Consider the following 20,991-nt stretch of genomic DNA (forward strand, 5'->3'; position numbering starts at 1 on the left):
TGAGAATCTGTGATGCAGTCATTGCGTATCTCTAACCAAGATTCAGTCCTGTACTGAATTACTTCCTAACTTGCCCCCATTTCCAGGATACTTTAAAAGCACTAAGCCACCTATCATCGAACTACTGCCAGAGTCACTGATAATCATCATCAAATGAATTCCAGGACTTAAGTGCCCCTGAATGGGATCCACTGTACAACCCACACTTTTTACAACATGCCTCTCACATACGAGTTTACAGAGATTTCATAATAAATTATTATTGAATCCTAGGAATGTGAAGAGAAAGTAGAAAACAATACTGCTTTTAGTTCATGGGGCAGGTCTCTAGTTAAGTTTGGTAAGCAGGCAAAGACAGTTTCCCAGTGCTCCCTGGAGTGGAAGAACTGTCGGTGCCCTCATCAGCACCTCGCTCCAACTTCCTTTAACCAGGTAACAAAACCAGAGGAATCTGCAAAGCCATCGACAATGGCTCAAGTAAAATAATCTCACCTCCATTCTTCCCAATGTGAAGTCTCCTATAAAAGGCCAGTGTTAAAAGTACAAACTCTCCAACCACCTGTACAACTTTTATTAATCTCTTCAAACTGGAAATTCATCTAGACGGTTTCTAAAGTAACACATCTAAAGTTCCCCCAAAGTGCTTCCTCAACCACTTTAAAAGCTAAATATACTTAAAAAAATAAAGGGCAAGATACGAGTGTCAGGGTTATACAAAATCAAGTTATGTTAGAAAAGTATAAATGAGGCCACTGCAAAAGCCCCTGGTTAGATGGTTGGAAAGTTATGTATGTATGTATAGCTGGCATTTTGGAAATGGGAAGGAAACTCTTGAGGTTACACAGGCCTCCTAGAACTTTTTGTCCTCTTAGCCCAAGCCAACAACAGGATCTGACCATAGTACTCAACTTCCACAGCCCTGCTCAGTAATCCCTGGATTTTAAAACCTGAATAAAGGAAGCTTTAAATCTACCCACCTTCCTCAACCCAAGCTCTTCTTAGAGACTGTACATCAAGTTTTCTTAATAGGAAAATTCACTGCAACTAGAAACGCTGACTATTCACTCTCTCTGCACCTTCTCCCTACATTCCCACAAGGCAATCGACAACACGGCCTCTCCGGGTCTCACCACTCCCCAGAGCTGTAGCCAGCCAGGTGGTTCACTAACCCTCTTGTCCCCTCATATAGTCCCGGGTTGGGGTAATTCAAATATAGCCTGAGAACACTAAGACACAGGAACATGAAGTTTTTCCTTTTTTAACATCTAGAGGAAAAAAAAAGCAAACATTTACAATGACTTAGAACATTCAAGTTCTTTTATTATAAAAGTCTATACAATCAAGTGCCAGACACAGCAATGCAAATATACTGGTGGTCATATATATCTATATATATTGTCTGTATATAGATATAGTTTTTACTTGTACCAAAGTAAAACTATCACAAACTGCCTAATTCTACCACCTACCGCTCAACTACGACACACAATGCTGTCACACAGCGCAAGTGCTGCCCTGCCGCTTTCGTCTACTCTATTCACAGCCAGACATTAACGGTGGACAACCAACATCATGAAGCAGCTGTTAATTTTAAAATGAAACCAGTCAGGCTACTGACTTATAAAAATATGGTACTCATATAGATTTAGCATTATAAAGAAGGAATATATTATTTAAACATTTAAATAGTGCATATGGACATTTTTGCATGTGGTATATAAAATAAAACATTCATATAAAACAATATACAGTGCACATTAAATTAGATGTTTGGATACACTCCTGTCAGGAGACTGAGAAATTAACTAAATGTACACTGCATAATGGGTTCAAATCAGAGTGATCTTTTGGCATTTTCAATTTCACTTTTCTAGGTATACATTATAAATAACCTAGCTGTAGCAAAAGCAAACCACACGAAAAAGGTTGGATTTAGTGCTTTATTCCCCAACTACATGATCACTACCAATGAATATTCCCTCCCCACAAAAACGGCATTGCACACACAGGTGAAATGTGAAGTACCAGCAATGCTACTTATTAAGCTACTTCATATGCTTACTATGTAACAGCCAGAAGTCTGAGGTTCATGCTCCCCCCACCCCGTCTTATTAAAGGAGGTTGCGAAAGTCCATCTTGTATGGAACAAACTGTTAACATTAGCTTGCTAAGAAAACCATGCATGAGTCACTGCATGCAAAACATGGGCACAATCAAAGTGAAACACTCATCAATCCAAAAAAGCACCAGGAAAAAAGTAATACTTAGATTAAGCCCGACTAAAATATGCTATTAACGTGTTATGTTGTTAGCATAAATAGAGTCACCATTCTGTGAAAATGGTTAGCAGAATGATACCAGGAGAACCTGAAAACACGCCATGCAAAGCCAAAGAAAAAAAGATCTGCTTACAGTACATGACAAGGGGCATACCACTACACATCCTATGACCAGCTGCTTTAAATAGCCTGTGACCGAGTAAAAGGTGGTCCCTTTAAAAGATGTTTTATGGATTTTGCTGATTAAGAGGGGAAAAAAAGATGTAACCACCCCCGGAGGTATACATAAAAATGCAGTGATATAGCCCTTGTTCAGAATACATTTCTTCAGGCATAATCATTCTTCTGCCAATGTAGCCCCATTTGATCGAACACACAAATCTGAGTCCCATCAGAGTTCCTACACACCGACAAGGCTATTTTCTTACATTACTGGAGGTGGGTAGGGCGGAAAAAAACAGAGGAAATGATCCAGACAAAGTACATCACCACCAACTGATAAACAGTAACTAAGAAAGCAAACAGTAACAAATCCCATAGGCAGCATGTGGTATGATTCAGTTCTGTGTGTTATGTGTGAAGTGTGTTTTCACTACAGAAATAAGCAAGGTCACTTTTTGGTCTACCTTCTGTTATCTTGAGCCAGAAACTGTGTGACCACTAAATTGCAAAATTTTGCTAACATACTACCTGTGAAAAAGTGTCACTTTGAAAATTAAACAGAAATGTATTCCACAATAGGACTTGAAATTTCAGTTGATTTTGGTTTTCTAGGAAAACATAAAACATAGTTGCATATGTGCACATTTATAGGCTTTTCTTTCATATTTTCAGTCATTCTGTAAGAACAAGGCAACCGAAGAATTCAATGTGAAGATGTTCCTCTTAATTTTCTTCAGTAATGACAAAAATAATAAAGTTGGAAATAACACAAAGCTTATACTTCCAAAGTTCTTGAAGTTGAAAGGATAAAATACTAGTCTTTTGTTAACAGGATGTGTCTGTGGTACAAAACAATGAAGAAAACTGGATGTTTGTTAAAGGTGGAGAGGACAGTCTGTGGTTAATGTGGACCATGTGCTCCCTAGAGAGGGTCTACTCACCACCCATTTCTCTAGTGGTACCACAACCAAGTTACAAAATGAACTCAAGGACCAGCCAAGTACACAGGATGAAAGCTTAAGGGAATACAACCGATTTTATGATGTTTCAAGGAGCATATTTTATATGGATTTTGAAGAATCTTGTTTGCTGATAAGAACTTCAAGAAGCCTAAGCTTGGCTTTAATTTTCTTGTACTCCCTGTATTCCTCAAGCACTGGGACACGATCCTCTTTCTGGGCATTCCTAGGGGAGAAAATAAAATGTGTAAGTCTAGAGATCATCTGGAAAATAAAGTACCAGCAGTTGTCCTAATGTGAGACAATGTTACCGAATATAAATTCAAATTAAAAAATTTGTTCTTTAAGAATGTTAGACTAATTCCCACCATCTCCAAGAAATACTCCTGAACTACTTCTATTTTTGTTGAATTTCTCTACTGACAGATTAAATGGTATTATACTTATCAATGACCGCTGCAGATAACTAGAGGTAATATTTCAATAAGACATTCACTGCAAGACTCCATCAGGTCTGTGGATGTATATTAAGTGCGAGAGAGCTACACTGAGTCATTTCATACACTAACTGTAGCTTCAGTGAATTGAGATGTGAAAGTACAACATCTTACTGGGACACTTATTTGTGGTAGCAAATAAGTAGTTTTCTCATTTTGTATTAATGACCCAATGTAATTCAGTTTAATTATTAGGTAAACATCAAACCATCCTAAGTAGTATAATTTTAAGAAAAGTTTTCTTCCAATAAGACAAAGAATTAGAAGGTACTTGAAAAACCCATTCCTGTACTTGATATTTTTTTAAACCATTTTTGCCAACCTATATAGAGGACTCAATAGCTACTGGCTGATAAGATCACCCAGTTACAGGGAAAAACTTTTCTGATACCTGAGATAACCCTCATTTCTGGCCATCATTTGCATTAGAATATATTTTTATTTCAAAAAGAGTCTCACCAGGTCAACTGTGCATGATGCAGTTAGATAAAGACAGCCTGCTATGCTGCATTATAGGAGCCACGTGACTGCCACCGTGTTACCCTGGAAATATGCAGCCTAAGCAACGATGGTCTCAATGTAGGGATCCAAACTAACTAAAACTACAACTAATGTTATGGGAACCTTTCTAAAATGACAGACATTTCACAAACACTTCCCAAAGGGTGAGGATATAGTGTAAAAGAACAATTTAAAATAGCTGCCACTAAACCAAGCCTTCCTAGGATGACCTTGGATTATTTTATCAGATGTTGTTTAACTCCAGCTCCAACTTCTCTTGCCATTAATAGGAGGGCTTCAACATACAAAATAATGTTTTTACTTTTATTCTCAATGCTAATATCCTTATGTGCACAATTTATTTCTGCTTATATATATTATATATGTATATATAATATATATGTTTTTAAGATTTTATTTATTTACCTTTGGAGGGGAAAGGGAAGGAGAGAGGGAGAGAAATATCCAGGTATGGTTGCCTCTCATGTGTCCCCTGCTGGGAACTGGTCTGCAACCCAGGCATGTGGGTTGTGCCCACATGTGCCCTGACTGGCAATTGAACCCGCGATCCTTCGGTTCAAAGGCCCACGCTCAATCCACTGAACTACACCAGCCAGGGCTTCCTATATATTTTAACATATGGGCACTTCTGAGTTTAAGAAAAAAGAGGATTCAGTTTTGTGATGCTCAACAAACCTTCCATTTTGTTGATAAAATGCTTCTTCAAAATCCCGTAATGTTTTACGTAGTTTCTTTTTTTCAGCTCTGGCTTTCCAAAGTTGTTCCAGTAATTCAGGCCTAAAATTGAAATAGGAAGAAAACCTTATTGAAAGGACACTGTTGATCCATTATGTTATTAACAGTGGTTTTGGAACCCTGGCTGCAAACAAAAGTCAGCTGGAGAACTTTTAAAATATACCAACACATAAGGTCCACCCCAGACCAAGTAAATCAGAAAAGCTGCCAGTAGGGCTCTGCAGCAGTACTTTAAAACAACAACAACAACTTCCCAGGTGATCCTAAAAGTGAAGCAAGGGCTGAGAACGACAGACACACAGGGATGTCAAACTCATTTTCATCATGGGCCACATCAGCCTTATGGTTGCCTTCAAAGGGCTGAATGTCATTTTAGGACTGTATAACTTATAACTACTCCTTAACTAGGGGCAAGGAGCTCAGTGCTGCTGCCAGGTAGAAACAAAGTGCCAGGCAGGATAAGACAAGGTGGGGGCCAGATTCAGCCCCTTGTGATTGCCCCCTGTGCCAGATCAGGTAAAGAAGTTGATAGAGAACATGAATGATAACTCTCTGGCTGGTTCCTGTACTTTTTTATACAGCAAATACAAAGTTTTAGTTTTTAAAATTTTCAAAACACATTAATGTTTAATTTAAAAAATGTGAATTAGGCAAGAAGTACTTGTAAATCACATTTTTTCTAAAAGGGGTATACCTCTTGAGCACTATATTAATTCCCTCCAAGTGCTTGGTTATTTAACATTAATTTTTTAAAGATTTCATTTATTTTTAGAGAGAGGGAGAGGGAGGGAGGGAAACATCAATGTGAGAAACAAGTACTGATCGGCTGCCTCTTACACACTCCAAACCTGGGGCCCGGCCCACAGCTGGGCATGTGCCCTGATCTGGAATCCAACCAGAGACCTTTCGCTTTGCAGGATGCCACCCAACCAATGAGCCACACTGGTCAGGGCTTAACATTAAATTTCCTGACATGTAACTTTTATTATACAAATAGGCTAAAATCACAAAATAGCCTACATACATAGATGCTGCTCGAGTACTTGACAATCGGAGATCCAGAGCGAGTTTTTCTTGATTTTCCTCAACATCAGATTCTGAGTTTTCTAATGAAGACTGTGCCTGTACAGCAGTTTTCAAGATATCAGTTAACTCAGGGGACAGACTAACACCATCTTCTTCTTCTTCCTGAAAAGATATTCAAACAAAATTCAAACATGCCATGACTTTCAACTTCTCCTTTAGAAAAGAGATCAGACACTAATTTAAGGATTACCTTAATTTCTTCAAAAAAGTGTGCAGTTTCTCCTTCTATGATTGGCTGTAACATCTGACCCCTTCGCTTGATGGATGGCGATCCCTATAACAACCAACATACGAATGGTTTACATTTTAAGTATTTAAAATAATGGAACTTCATCTTACTTATACCAAACTTTATTTTCAAAATGCAAGTCATTTATGCTTTAAATTATTTAGGAACTTCTGGGTAAATTATTTTTATTTTTATTTTATTGATTATGCCATTACAATTGTCACATTTCCCCCCTTCATTCCCCTCCACCCTGCACACCGCCTCCCCCACCAGCTCCCCACTTTAGTTTATGTCCATGTGTGAGAGTTCTTTAGATTCTGTATTTCCCATACTATTCTTGCCCTCCCCCTATCTATTTTCTACCTACTGTCTATGCTACTTATTCCCTGTACCTTCTCCCACTCCCCTGTTGCTAACCCTCCATGTCATCCCCATTTCTATGGTTCTGCTCCTGATCTAGCTCTCCTCTTAGTTTGCTTTTGTTTTAAGTGTGGCTGTTAATAACTGTGAGTTTGCTGTCCTTTCACTGATCATGTTTTTTATCTTCTTTTTCTTAGAAAAGTCCCCTTAACATTTCATATAATAAGGGCTTGGTGATGATGAACTCCTTGAACTTAACCTTATCTGAAAAGTACTTTATCTGCCCTTCCATTCTAAATGAAAGCTTTGCTGGATAGAGCAATCTTGGCTGTAGGTCTTTGGATTTTATGACTTGGAATACTTCTTTCCAGCCCCCTCTTGCCTGTAAGGTCTCTCTTGAGAAATCCGCTGACAGTCTGATGGGAACTCCTTTGTAGGTGACTGTCCCCTTATCTCTTGCTGCTTCTAGGATTCTCTCCTTCATTTTAATCTTGGCTAATGTAATGATGATGTGCCTTGGTATGTTCCCTCTTGGGTCCAACTTCTTTGGGACTCTCTGAGCTTCCTGGATTTCCTGGAAGTCTGTTTCCTTTGCCAGATTGGGGAAGTTCTCCTTTATTATTTGTTCAAATAAGTGTTCCACTTGTTGCTCTCCCTCTTCCCCTTCTGGTACCCCTATAATTCAGATGTTGGAACGTTTAAAGATGTCCTGGAAGTTCCTAAGCCTCTCCTCATGTTTTTGAATTCTTGTTTCTTCATTCTTTTCTGTTTGGTCATTTTCTTCTTCCTTCTGGTCCACTCCCTTGATTTGAGCCCCAGTTTCCTTTCCATCACTATTGGTTTCCTGTGCATTTCCCTTCATTTCAATTAGTTTAGCCTTCATTTGTTCCTCTAATTTGTGACTAAAATCAGCCAGTTCTGTGAGCATCCTGATCACCAGTGTTTTGAACTGTGCATCTGAAAGGTTGGCTATCTCTTGGGCGCTTAGAAGTATTGGCTCTGGGACTTTGAGCTGTTCTTCTCGAGCCATAATGTTTTGGCATGTTCGCTCCTGTTATGCATGAGAGGTGGAGGCTTAGGTTTTCACCAGGGCAGGGCAACCCACTTTGCTGGGTTGTGATGCTGTATGTGGGGGTGGGGTCAGAGAGGGGCAATGGCGCCTCTTGTTACACATTTTCTCTCTCAGATTTTGGTCCCCTCTGCTGCTTCCCACAAGCAAACTGGGCCCTCCTGGTGCCAGCTCCCAGGTGTGTGGGCCTGTGCACCCTCCAATACCCTGTGGGTCTCTCCAACAAACTCTCTGTGAGCCTGGGAGCCTCTCCCTGCACCTTGACCCTGGAAAGTTTTTCCAGTTGGTGCTTTTAGGCTTTAATTCCCATTGCTGGAGCCCTAGCCTGGGTGGTCTGTCTCACTGCCCACTCCTTTGCCTGGTTTATCTGAGTGAGTGTGTGACCACAGTCAGCCAGCTACCTTGCACCCTCACTGGGTCTGCCCATTGCCACCCCACACCTAGGATCTGCAAACTGCCACCTGCGCGCCTGGGGCGGTCTGGCCACTTTTTCCTGCATGAACCCACTCCAACGCCTCTGATTCCGCCCCTCTTACTGGTCTGGCGGAATGGTTCATTTTTGTTGTCGTCGGACTTCTGTACAGTTCAATTTTCTGTGTTTTGGTTGTGTTTTTGTTACTAAAACTTTGTTGTTCATAAACTTAGTTGTGCAAGGAGGCACAGTGTTTCCACCTACACCTCCATCTTGGCCGGATGTCAAATTTTTTTCTTATATGTATTTTCTAGTTATCATATTTTGCCATGCATAATAGCACTTCTTTGCCCAAATTTTAGAGGGAAAAGTAAGGATGCATATTATACTTGGGTAGTACTAATTCCTTATCTGTATAAATGCTTTTAATTCTTTTACTTATGCTTATGCATTAAAAGTGTAACTCTAGAAATCATAACAATATCCATATGCAAAATAATATCCTGGATTACAATAATCCGTTTTTGTTTCTAAATATAAATAAAACACTGAATTAAAATATTAAAGTGAAAGATTTCTTTTCATGAAAGTGTGGGCCAAAAAAACAGGGGTGCGCATTATACACAAAAGCATGTTATACACAGAAAAATATGGTACATGTGCACAAAACTGAAAATGACATTTTATGTCTAGATAATTCTAAAAGAGCTTATTCAGAAAATATTTTTTTAAATTCTAAATAAAAGAAAGCATGACAATATAAGTTTAAGCATTTTACTTTTTAACAACAGCTGTGAACCACTGTGGTCTAAGGACCACTTTATATTCCTTTTTAAAAAGTAACTGCTTCATTGAGATATAATTCACATGCCATAAATTTCACTTTTAAAATACACAATTTAGTGAGATTCAGTATATTCACAAGTTGTACAACCATCACCATTATCTAATTCCAGAACATCACTCACACACACACACACACACACACACACCACCAAAACCCCGCTAATTTATCAGCTATTATTCACATGCCCTCTCCTGTAACCCTTGGCAAACAATAACCTACCTTTTGTGTCTTTGGACTGGCTTATTCTAGATATCTCGTATAAATGGAATCATACAATACATGGCCTTTTGTGTTTGGCTTCTTTCGTTTTACATAAATATTTTTTCAAGGTTCATCCATGTTGTAGTATGTATGAAAACCTCATTCCTTTTTATGGCTGAATAATATTCCACTAGATGGATACACTACTTTTGTTTACCCATCAGTCACTGGACCTTTGGGTTGCTTCTACATTTTGGCTGTTATGAATAATGCAGCTATAAACATCTGTGTAAAAATTTTTGTATAGACATGTTTTCAGTTCTCTAAGAGAATTACCATAAACATATGGTAATTGTTTTTCAAAGTAGTTGCAATATTTTATTTCCACCAGTGTTGATTGTTAATTGAGTATTATCTGTCTTTTTAAAATTATAACAGTGGGTATAAAGTAGTATCTGGATGTGGTTTTTATTTGCATTTCCTAATGACAAATTATGCTGAACATCTTTTCATGTGCTTAATATCCATTTCTCTATCTCTGTGGAGAAATGTCCGTTCAAATCCTTCATTATTTTTTAAAGTGGGTTATTTATCTTTTTATCATCAAATTATAAGAGCTCTTTATATATTTATATGCAGTCCCTTACCAGATACATTATTTGCAAACATTTGCTCCCATTTTGCAGGTTGTCTTTTCTTTTCAAGTGGCCTTTGATGCACAAAAGATTTTAATTTTCATGAAGCCAAATTTGTATTTTCCTTTTGTCACTATGGTTTAGGTGTCATAGCCAAGAAAACATTACCCAATTCAAGATCAAAAGGATTTTCCTTTACTTCCTAACAGTTTTACAGTTTCAGCTCTTAAACTTAGTTCTGTAATCCATTTAAAGATACATTTTGTGTGAGGTAAGAATCTTAAGTTTATCTTATTTTTGCATGTAGATATCCAGTGATCTGAACACTATTTGCTGAAAAACCATTCTTTCGTACTGAATTGTCTTAGCTTAACTTTACACTGCGAGTCATATTTAGGAGTCCTTAAGATCTAAAAATGCTTCCTATAGACTCATTTTTTAAAAACAAACTTGTGGGCCCTGGCTGGCGTAGCTCAGTGGATTGAACGCGGGCCTCAGAACCAGAGGATCTCGGTTCGATTCCCAGTCAGGGCACATGCCTGGGTTGCAGGCCGGTTCCCTGCAGGCCAACTCCCAGCAGGGGATGCACAAAAGGCAACCATACATTGATGTTTCTCTCCCTCTCCTTCCCCTCTAAAGATAAATAAATAAATAAATAAAATCTTAAAAAAAAAAAAAAAACTTGTGGAATTCAACCATGGTTTTTATAAATTCAAAGACTATATAGACTATTATGGAATTATGAAAAATGTCAGTGACACACAAAAATACCTTGTCATCAAAGGATATAATTTGTATTAAATAAACCTTTATGTGCAAAGAATATAAACCTACAGACTTTTTTTCCTTGTTCAAAGAAAACTGAGATGACCAACTAAGAAATGGCCAAACAAAAAAGAATCAGTTTATGTGAGTGCTAAATAAGAAGTGCTCACAGGCCAACATGTACCTTCTAATGAGCAGTCAGATGGTGAAAACCCGAAGGAAACAAACACCCTGCAAGTGACTGTCAACACCAAAAATGGCCTGCAAGCCCACACACCCTTCCAAGTTCCAGTAAGTTAGCTCCTATGAGCTGATGCAAAATGGGCTACATTCTGTTTTCTACTTGAGCCTCAGAACAATCTACAGCCATACTATCCAATGGTTATTTTGGGGATAGCACTTAATTTGTACACATCTGTTAGAGTTTCCTTTTTCTCTAAAAATGTACACAAATATGAATACGCATTATTATTTCCTGTTCTTCTGAAAGTAGTAACTTTACCTTACAGATACAATTCATGCTACCGTGGCTGTGTCTTTCTCCCATATGCCACCACAATTTTAAGAATAGGTCTTGGTAAAATTAACTAGATAAATATTTGCATGTTTTGCCCTGGCTGGTGTAGCTCAGTGGATTAAGCATGGGCCTGTGAACCACACGATCACAGTTCGATTCCCAGTCAGGGCACATGCCTGGGTTGCAGGCCAGTTCCCAGCAGGGGACGCATGAGAGGCAACCATACATTGATATTTCTCTCCTTCTCTCCTTCCCTTGCTCTCTAAAGATAAATAAATAAAAATTAAAAAAATATATTTGCATGTTTTACTTACAAGGACAGGAATGATGCTAGCTCTTGTCAACATCTGTTTTACAAGTCTATATCTATCATAGAGAGGTTTAACAATGTGCCTTTCTTCCTTGGTCACCTGCAGCAAAAAAATGGAAATTAACTAGTTGTTAGAAACTAAAATAGTGGCAATATGACTTTCCCCCCAATTTTAAAGATATTATTTTAAATAAATAGGCAATCTCCCAAATGGATGAAATAATCCTCTATGAAATAGCTCTGAAAATGTAGGCTACAAAAGCGATCTGTCCTTTTTTTTAAGACAAAAAATCTTTTTTAGGCCCTGGCTGGTGTGGTTTAGGAGATTGACCACCAGCCTTCAAACCAAAGGGTTGCCGATTCAATTCCCAGTCAGGGCATATGCCTGGGTTGTAGGCCAGGTCCCTAGTTGGAGGTGCATGAAAGGCAACCACACATTGTTTCTCTCCCTCTCCTTCTCCCTCCCTTCCCCTCTGTCTAAAAATAAATAAATAAAATCTTTTTTTTAATAGGCCCTGGCTGGTGTAGCTCAGTCGATTGAGCGCGGGCTGTGAACTAAAGTGTCGTGGGTTCGATTCCCAGTCAGGGTACATGCCTGGGTTGTGGGCTAGGTCCCTAGTAGGGGCCATGTGAGGCAACCACACATTGGTATTTCTCCCTCCCTTCCCCTCTCTTTAGAAATAAAATCTTTAAAAAAAATCTTTTTTTTAGCAAGAGAGACATTACCGGCCTTCCATGTTGACTTTCATAGTAAAGAAGACTTTTCTGGAGAGATGTTTTCTCTTCTACCAAATGATCTTTTGTCATTTTCTAGGCAGGGGGAAAAACACTCTCGTTAGCACCCTCATTACTGTTCTCACCCTCACAATGTAAATAATTAGGTTGAAAGCGCAGCCCATCATCACTCTAATCTAGGCCACTAAGAACAAATCCTTTGAGGATGTGCAGGCAACATTTTCAGTCACCTGGAAAATCTGATCTTCTGATGTTTAGATACCAACCTCTTTGGTGGCCTGGTTTTTATTTTAGCCAAGTAAGTTATGTATACCAGCTTAGTAATCTTAGGTAAGTTAGTGAACCTCTTTTTGTTCAATGTCCTAACCTATATAAAAGGGGAAACTTCACCCTACCTCATAGACCTCATAATGACTTAATATGTTGTAAAGGCATACATAAATGCCTATTATTTTATTAATTTTGCACAGTCTTTGACATTATAACTATAATTTTGTATGTGCGGACACACACACACAAAAATACACATGCACACACGGTCTCATAACACATTATTTCTCCTCAACTATTAACAAAATCTGGCAGCAGTACAGTAGAGAGAATGTGGGGGAAAAAAAAACAATATCAAATTGTGATCCGTTCTATGATCTCATCCAGCATTTCCTTTTCACGGGAGTGTTCTTCACATAACTTTCAGTACTCTAACGACACTCAAGTAAGCAAGACATGCCCAACTTATCTGCCCACAGAACCTTCTGCTTTGTTCCACAGGACCTTTGAACACCTACATCTCAGTGAACCAATGTTCCACAGACTACCCTTTAACACTAGACCAAATAACTCTACTTAATTCCAGAGCTAGATGGTACTGTTGATCCTGTTTCTCACCAGAGTAAAATTACAGCCAAAAAAAAATCGTTTCACAAATATCACTTTAGATTACATTCAGTAGAGGGCAGCTGGATGCAGACTCTGTTAAACACTATAATTTCAACCTCAAACTTGAAGCTAAAACCTAGCATAATGAATGTGAAAAGCTAATGTAAAAATGAATGTAAAACTAATTCAATCAAAATCACTTCAAGGAAAGGGAGAGGCAGTGGGTCTAACACAAAATCAAAAAACAAGTTGGAGGAAAGAAACAATTAGAATTTCTAATCTAGCTCAAAGGAAAGTGACTCCAATATTCAGATCACGAGAGAGGTGTACTCTGTTGTCAAGATAAGAATTCACATCATTACCCCTCATTCCCTGTACAAGAGTTCACTTGAGACCATCTACCTCTGTACTAGCATGGTAAATCTCATCTGATAAATAATTTTGGCTGGCAAATGCTTTGACCAGAACTACCCTAGGCATGAACTTTAGAGAATAATGGTTCCTTAAAAGAAAAATTCATTCTTTTAATTGTGCTAGTATTTTAATGGACATAATCACATCCATATAAGTTACAGGGCTGTCAAAGGGACTCGGGTAGAGTGTACCTACTAGTTGGGGCCAGGCATAAACTAAGAATTCAATAGGTTTAACTATTAAGATACAAAGTAACAATTCAAACTGAGGCTGTTTCATGTTCTTTACACACTCATCTTGCCACCAGCCTTTAATATAAACAAACAGATCAGTGTCCTAATGTTTTCATCCTTATTATTGTGGCTCAGTCCCTGAATGACAGGATACTTCTGGTATGCTAATACAAACATGTTTCTGTATCTATAGACTCGGGAAGCAGACTTGGGCCACTCAGGCTGCCCAGATATCCCCATGGCACTATGGTAAATTACTTTGTTTCAGGGACTCTAAAGGCTAGTCTGGGCAAACACCATAGCTCAAGATTACTTTGACATCTTCTGGAAGACATCTCTCAACACGCTTTTCTTTCAGTCTTTTCAGAATAAGCTCAAGTGTTGCTTCCTTAGATGGCTTCTTCTCCTTATGAATGACCCTGGATTCATCTTCGTTTTCTTCATCTTCATGGTCTAGAGAAGAGCCAAAGCTTTTTGGAAGAGTGTTACTACGTGGGCGTGATTGAGGTACAAATTCTCCATCTGAGCTTCTGTGCTTTGCATCTACCAGAACCAAGAGGAAAGATCAGTGATTTTAGCTAAAATGCAACTAGATCAAAAGAGTAAACTGTAAACAAGATATACAACAGGAAAAGATACATTTAATAGCACACAGACTCTGGTAATTCAAGGTTACATGAAATATTTAAAATTTACATTTATATATAGCAAGAGAGCTACACTATTATTCTTACAAGCAGTATTCATAGAAAGCTTACTATAAAGTAAGATGCTGTGATAAGGTTGGAGAAAGAAGCACAGTCTTTATTTTCATGGAGCATATAATTCAGAGAAGTAAAAACAAAAACCAAGTAATCAAATTCATAAACAAAATGATTTCAAAGAGTGCTAATCACTATAAAGAAGACAAGACAGAATGTTATACAGTGCTGACAAGAACAGACTTGTGTTTGTGAGTAGGACTGACAAGGAAGGCCTTTCTGAGATAGTGACATCCTAGTTGAACACACAATAAGGAGATAACCTGATAAAGAAGAGTTAGGGGATGAACATCCCTCCCCACCTGAAGCAATAGACAGTGCACAGGCCCTAAGTGTGGCATATTTAAGGAACAGAAAATGAGAAGGTGGTAAAAGGAGCTCAGGGCAGAGTATGCAAGACCTTGAAAGTCATGGCAAGAAATCTGGACTTTAAGTGGGAAGGAAAGCCCACTGAAGGGCTTTGAGCAAGGGCTTTTAAAATGATAATTTTAAAAACAGTTTTTAAAATGATAATTCTAGCTGCTATGAAGAAAATGGACTACAGGTCAAATAACAGTGAAAGAAAATTGAAAAATTAGTTGGAAATCAGTTTTCCTTGTTTTTATGCCAACTTGCTTGGAAACTTGCATTAAACAAGGAAATGCTTAACAGAGCTACAGGAAACAATTCCAAAGAAAAGATAAGAGACTTAACTACAAGAATGTAAACTCGATGACAACAGACACTGTCTTGTTCACTGCTACAAATAGTTTACACTTAAATACTAGAAATCTGGTTGAATTCAAATGAATAAACCAAAATATGACGCTACAGATTAGACATCTATACTTGGTACAGATAAAATTTTTTAAGTATTAATTATTTTAAAACATGTTCACTGTAACACACACGAAGTAATTATACCTTAGCAACTGCTATACTGAGTTAACATACAGTAACCAAATACCTAGTTTTTAATTCACAAAGACTTACTATTAAGTCTTTGTGGTATAAATAGTTCATTATGATTAGATATTCTTACCTTAATATTTGAAATATGCTTAATATTTGAAATATGTTTCAGATACACTTTATAATACCACCAATACGATAATCTAGGGCATCTTTCAAATGAATAGTACTAATTAAAACAAAGAAAGAAGTAAAAATAAAAATGAGGAAAAAAAACAAAGGAAAGACATTTAAATAATATATAAAAGTGCCACAACTCATCATACTTGTAAGAAAACTTTTACTTGACAGTGTCCAAGACTTAAAAGTACCAAAATGAGAACAGGTTGACAGTGACCAGAGGGGAGAGGGAAGGGAATTTCGTAAGAAAAGAGGAAGGGCTTACAGGAACAAGTATAAAGGACACATGGACAAAACCAAGGGGGGATGGGGTGGAAAGGGGAGGGGAGTAAAAGACAGAAAACTATCTGAACAACAATTAAAGCTTAAAAAATTAAATAAATAAATAAATACTTTATATACATTTTTAAAAATGAAAGTACCAAAATTATACTTCTAATAAATATTATGAAGAATAGCTTTCAAATAAAAATATACTACAAAAGTAGCATATTTTATACCTTTAATTTGCTTCCGCAGTTTGGTAAGCTCTGTCATCCATTTTAATACCTTTGGATTAGCTGCAATATCACTGTATGAAGGCTGAAAAGTTAAGGAAAAGAATCACTGTCACCTTTATGGTAAGCAACAGTTATGTTAACTTATGTCAGGGTTATATTTTACAATTTCCACAGCAGAGATTTCACTCAATCCTCATTTTTGTGTTACCGTAAGTAGATATTAAGACAGGATATTAAGTAAAGGTCTCAGAGCAGGATTTAGCAACTGGAAGAAGCCAGATTCGAATATGGATCTTCTGAATGCTTACATAGGACTACTTCTACTTTATTTTTTGATTATTAAATTATTAGCTTAAACTTACTGTTAAATTTAAATTATTTCTTAGTGTTATTACATTTTACATTATGTATTATATTTTATTTTTTTTAAGATTTTATTTTTAGAGAAGGAAAGGGAGGGGAGGGAAAAAGACAGAGAGAAAGACATCAACGCGTGGTTGTCTCTCATGCACGCCCCACTGGGGACCTGGCCCACAACCCAGGCTTGTGCCCTGACTGGGAATCAAACCAGAGACCCTTTGGTTTGTAGGCCGGCGCTCAATCCACTGAGCCACGCCAGCCGGAGCAATTATTATTTAAAATTATTAAATTAAACTCTTTTCTCCACCTCTTTCCCTTCATACTTACGGTTTTTAAGGGAGGGCCAAAGTAGATTAACGTAATTTATAAATGTAAAGTATTTACTTTAAAAATTCTACAAGCTGTTTTGCCAACGGAGACATTAAGAAAGGACAGCAAGAGCACCGGTATGGCACTCCGAAGGCCAAGGATGCACAGAACCTCAGACGTGTATGATCACTACTTCTTGGGACATCTCCGACTGGTTCTCGCTTCCAAGAAAGAGATGGACTGACGGATCCTCTCCAAAGAACCTCCTCCTCCGAATTTCAACAGATCTACCTCATGCTGGCAATACTACAAACTTACCTTGCTATTTCTTTCCCTTTCAAATTGTTCTTCAAATTGTCTGATTTTTTTCTGAAGTTTCTTGACCAACTGATACGGTGTTCTGTCTTCTCTTTTCTCATCTTTTGAACTAAAGGATGATCTTCGAATCCTGAATTAAAACAAGAGGCAAACACTGTATGTTAAATTTCCAGGTTATCAACAGCATATCTCTTATTGCCCTGATTTAACATGATACTATTACTAAGAAGTATATCCCTAACACTAAAACACAGTCACAAAGAAGAAACTTATGCCACAAAATTAGCTAACACAAGTGCTGACGAAAACAATTTGGAATCATTCAGAAATTGTTTGGGCAGTGCAGACCACTCTTTGTGTTCAACCTGCAAAGGAAAGTTTCTGACATTAAGAATCAATTTAATTGAAAGTTTTGACAACAGACTTCCAGCCAAGATGGAGGCATAGGTGGAAATACTGTGCCTCCTCACACAACCAAGTTTATGAACAACAAAGATTTAGAAACCAGAACGCAACCAGAACAGAGAGAAAATTGAATGGTACCAAAGTCCGACGACAACAACAATGAACCATTCCGCCAGACCAGTAAGAGGGGCGGAATCAGAGGCATTGGAGTGGGTTCATGCAGGAAAAAGTGGCCAGACCGACCCAGGCGCACAGGTGGCAGTTTGCAGATCCTAGGTGTGGGGTGGCAATGGGCAGACCCAGTGAGGGTGCAAGGTGGCTGGCTGACTGTGGTCACACACTCACTCAGATAAACCAGGCAAAGGAGTGGGCAGTGAGACAGACCACCCAGGCTAGGGCTCCAGCAATGGGAATTAAAGCCTAAAAGCACCAACTGGAAAAACTTTCCAGGGTCAAGGTGCAGGGAGAGGCTCCCAGGCTCACAGAGAGTTTGTTGGAGAGACCCACAGGGTATTGGAGGGTGCACAGGCCCACACACCTGGGAGCTGGCACCAGGAGGGCCCAGTTTGCTTGTGGGAAGCAGCAGAGGGGACCAAAATCTGAGAGAGAAAATGTGTAACAAGAGGCGCCATTGCCCCTCTCTGACCCCGCCCCACATACAGCATCACAACCCAGCAAAGTGGGTTGCCCTGCCCTGGTGAAAACCTAAGCCTCCACCTCTCATGCATAACAGGAGCGAACATGCCAAAACATTATGGCTCGAGAAGAACAGCTCAAAGTCCCAGAGCCAATACTTCTAAGCGCCCAAGAGATAGCCAACCTTTCAGATGCACAGTTCAAAACACTGGTGATCAGGATGCTCACAGAACTGGCTGATTTTAGTCACAAATTAGAGGAACAAATGAAGGCTAAACTAATTGAAATGAGGGGAAATGCACAGGAAACCAATAGTGATGGAAAGGAAACTGGGGCTCAAATCAAGGGAGTGGACCAGAAGGAAGAAGAAAATGACCAAACAGAAAAGAATGAAGAAACAAGAATTCAAAAACATGAGGAGAGGCTTAGGAACTTCCAGGACATCTTTAAACGTTCCAACATCTGAATTATAGGGGTACCAGAAGGGGAAGAGGGAGAGCAACAAGTGGAACACTTATTTGAACAAATAATAAAGGAGAACTTCCCCAATCTGGCAAAGGAAACAGACTTCCAGGAAATCCAGGAAGCTCAGAGAGTCCCAAAGAAGTTGGACCCAAGAGGGAACATACCAAGGCACATCATCATTACATTAGCCAAGATTAAAATGAAGGAGAGAATCCTAGAAGCAGCAAGAGATAAGGGGACAGTCACCTACAAAGGAGTTCCCATCAGACTATCAGCGGATTTCTCAAGAGAGACCTTACAGGCAAGAGGGGGCTGGAAAGAAGTATTCCAAGTCATAAAATCCAAAGACCTACAGCCAAGATTGCTCTATCCAGCAAAGCTTTCATTTAGAATGGAAGGGCAGATAAAGTACTTTTCAGATAAGGTTAAGTTCAAGGAGTTCATCATCACCAAGCCCTTATTATATGAAATGCTAAAGGGACTTATCTAAGAAAAAGCAGATGAAAACTATGAACAGTGAAAGGACAGCAAACTCACAGTTATTAACAACCACACCTAAAACAAAAGGAAACTAAGAGGACAGCTAGATCAGTAGCGGAACCATAGAAATGGAGATCACATGGAGGATTAGCAACAGGGGAGTGGGAGGAGGAGAGAGGGGAAAAGGTACAGACTATAAGTAGCATAGACGGTGGGGAGAAAATAGATAGGGGGAGGACAAGAATAGTATGGGAAATACAGAATCTAAAGAACTTCTGACACATGGACGAACTAAAGCGGGGGGGAATGGGGGGAGGGAGTGTGCGGGGGGAGTGGAATAAAAGGGGGAAAATGGGACAACTGTAATGGCATAATCAGTAAAACATATTTTAAAAAAAAGAAAGTTTTGACAACGAAAACATTAAGGGTTGGTGAGTTCCACTTGCTGCTTTCCTTCCAGAGTTCGGTATTTCAATCATGAAGATTAAATGAATAAATACATCCTGAGAAAAATTCTATTAGACAGCAAATACCAAACTGTATACCTCAACAAACCCAGAATTCAGAAATCCAAAAAATTAAGTTACAAAAACGTGCTTTATGAAATAGGAGAGAGAACTACAGGTCTAGAGAATTAAATATCTCAAAGGATTTGGGTACATAATAGGAATCACCGTTGTGCATAAGTACATAAAAAATCACATACCTAGCAAAAGAAAGTGCTTTAGATGAGGAAGCCAACGTTTCTGGATCATGTAGGAAACGCTGGCTTTGCCCAAAATCTAAACTACGGTGTGATAACACTGGAGGAAAGTCCTCTTCCAGGGGGTGATGATTCATTCTTCCAGCTTGTGGGGAGAGCTGAGCTTCTCCAGACTCAGAGTCTTCCTGCCAAGACTTAAAAGCAGGAAACGGCTCTGAAATCAAACACAAAGAATAGTACCATGGGTCTCTGGTTTCCATGTAGAATAAAGGTTACACAGTATCAGCATATGTTCTGTAACTCACATCATTAGGTGGTGTTTCATATTAATATTTATAATACTTTTTTTTAAAAAGGAAAATACATACACCAGTATCTTCATCAAACCTAATAGAGTTTAAAACCACCTGAGTTTCATTTTTCAGCCCAGAACTCTATTTAAATTTCTGAACTCAGTCACAAAGCAAAAAAGGACACTGTCAAGCTCTTTAAAATGATATCAAACGTTATTTTTCAAGTAGGGAAAGTCCTCATTTAGAAACAACAAAAAGTCGTTAGTTAGGAATTTGACTTAGCCAAAAGCCGCCAGGGGAACAATTGCCCCTTACAGTCAAGGAGCGATGTTAAGAAAAAGTGGAATTTAGGAAGAACACTCACCAAACGAAGTTCTCTAACTGCAAAAGAATTCTAACATTTCCAAACGAGTGGCTAACCCATCTAACAGCAACTGGCCTCTAAGATTAAACTGTGGTGGTTACCTTCTGTTGCAAGATTCCTGCATTTAATACACACTTTAATAATTAAACACCCAACAATATTATCAAGACATAATTTAATAGCAATAGTCTTTCTTAAACACATTTCTTTTATTGTTTATTCTGTAAGTTCTCAAAAAAACCCATGTTGATATATTTAATATCTTTGCACATAAAAGATTTAATTACATATAACACATACAGATAAACACAGAGTGCACAAGCATACTCCAAATATAAAATTAACTTCAGGTGTCACTGGAGTCTGCGGGGGAGGAGAGACACTTTTCACTTTTTCATCTACAACATTAACTTTATTTATAACTACAGTTTAAAACTTTGATGTTGTATCTATTAACAATAATGAAAGTATTTCTGGATG

At 38.4% G+C, this 20,991-nt stretch overlaps 1 protein-coding gene across 10 annotated transcripts in view; it reads right to left on the reverse strand.

Moving 5' to 3' along the window:
* Positions 1-1,299: 1,299 nt before the first annotated feature.
* The window catches only part of FAM13B (family with sequence similarity 13 member B), a 66,115-nt gene continuing 46,423 nt past the window's right edge, over positions 1,300-20,991 (reverse strand). For all 10 annotated transcript variants that reach the window (XM_037061140.1, XM_037061113.1, XM_037061130.1 and 7 more), the window contains 10 exons: positions 19,858-20,068; positions 17,166-17,295; positions 16,179-16,260; positions 14,160-14,389; positions 12,312-12,395; positions 11,590-11,685; positions 6,431-6,514; positions 6,179-6,342; positions 5,095-5,196; positions 1,300-3,626 (listed from right to left, as the gene is read on the reverse strand). In XM_037061140.1, coding sequence (XP_036917035.1) covers positions 3,503-3,626; positions 5,095-5,196; positions 6,179-6,342; positions 6,431-6,514; positions 11,590-11,685; positions 12,312-12,395; positions 14,160-14,389; positions 16,179-16,260; positions 17,166-17,295; positions 19,858-20,068 — 1,307 coding nt within the window. In that variant the 3' untranslated portion in view covers positions 1,300-3,502. The remainder of the gene's footprint in view (positions 3,627-5,094; positions 5,197-6,178; positions 6,343-6,430; positions 6,515-11,589; positions 11,686-12,311; positions 12,396-14,159; positions 14,390-16,178; positions 16,261-17,165; positions 17,296-19,857; positions 20,069-20,991) is intronic.

The sequence above is a fragment of the Sturnira hondurensis genome, unplaced genomic scaffold (assembly GCF_014824575.4).
Source record: "Sturnira hondurensis isolate 20B ecotype Veracruz unplaced genomic scaffold, ASM1482457v3 Scaffold0001120, whole genome shotgun sequence".
NCBI lineage: Eukaryota > Metazoa > Chordata > Mammalia > Chiroptera > Phyllostomidae > Sturnira > Sturnira hondurensis.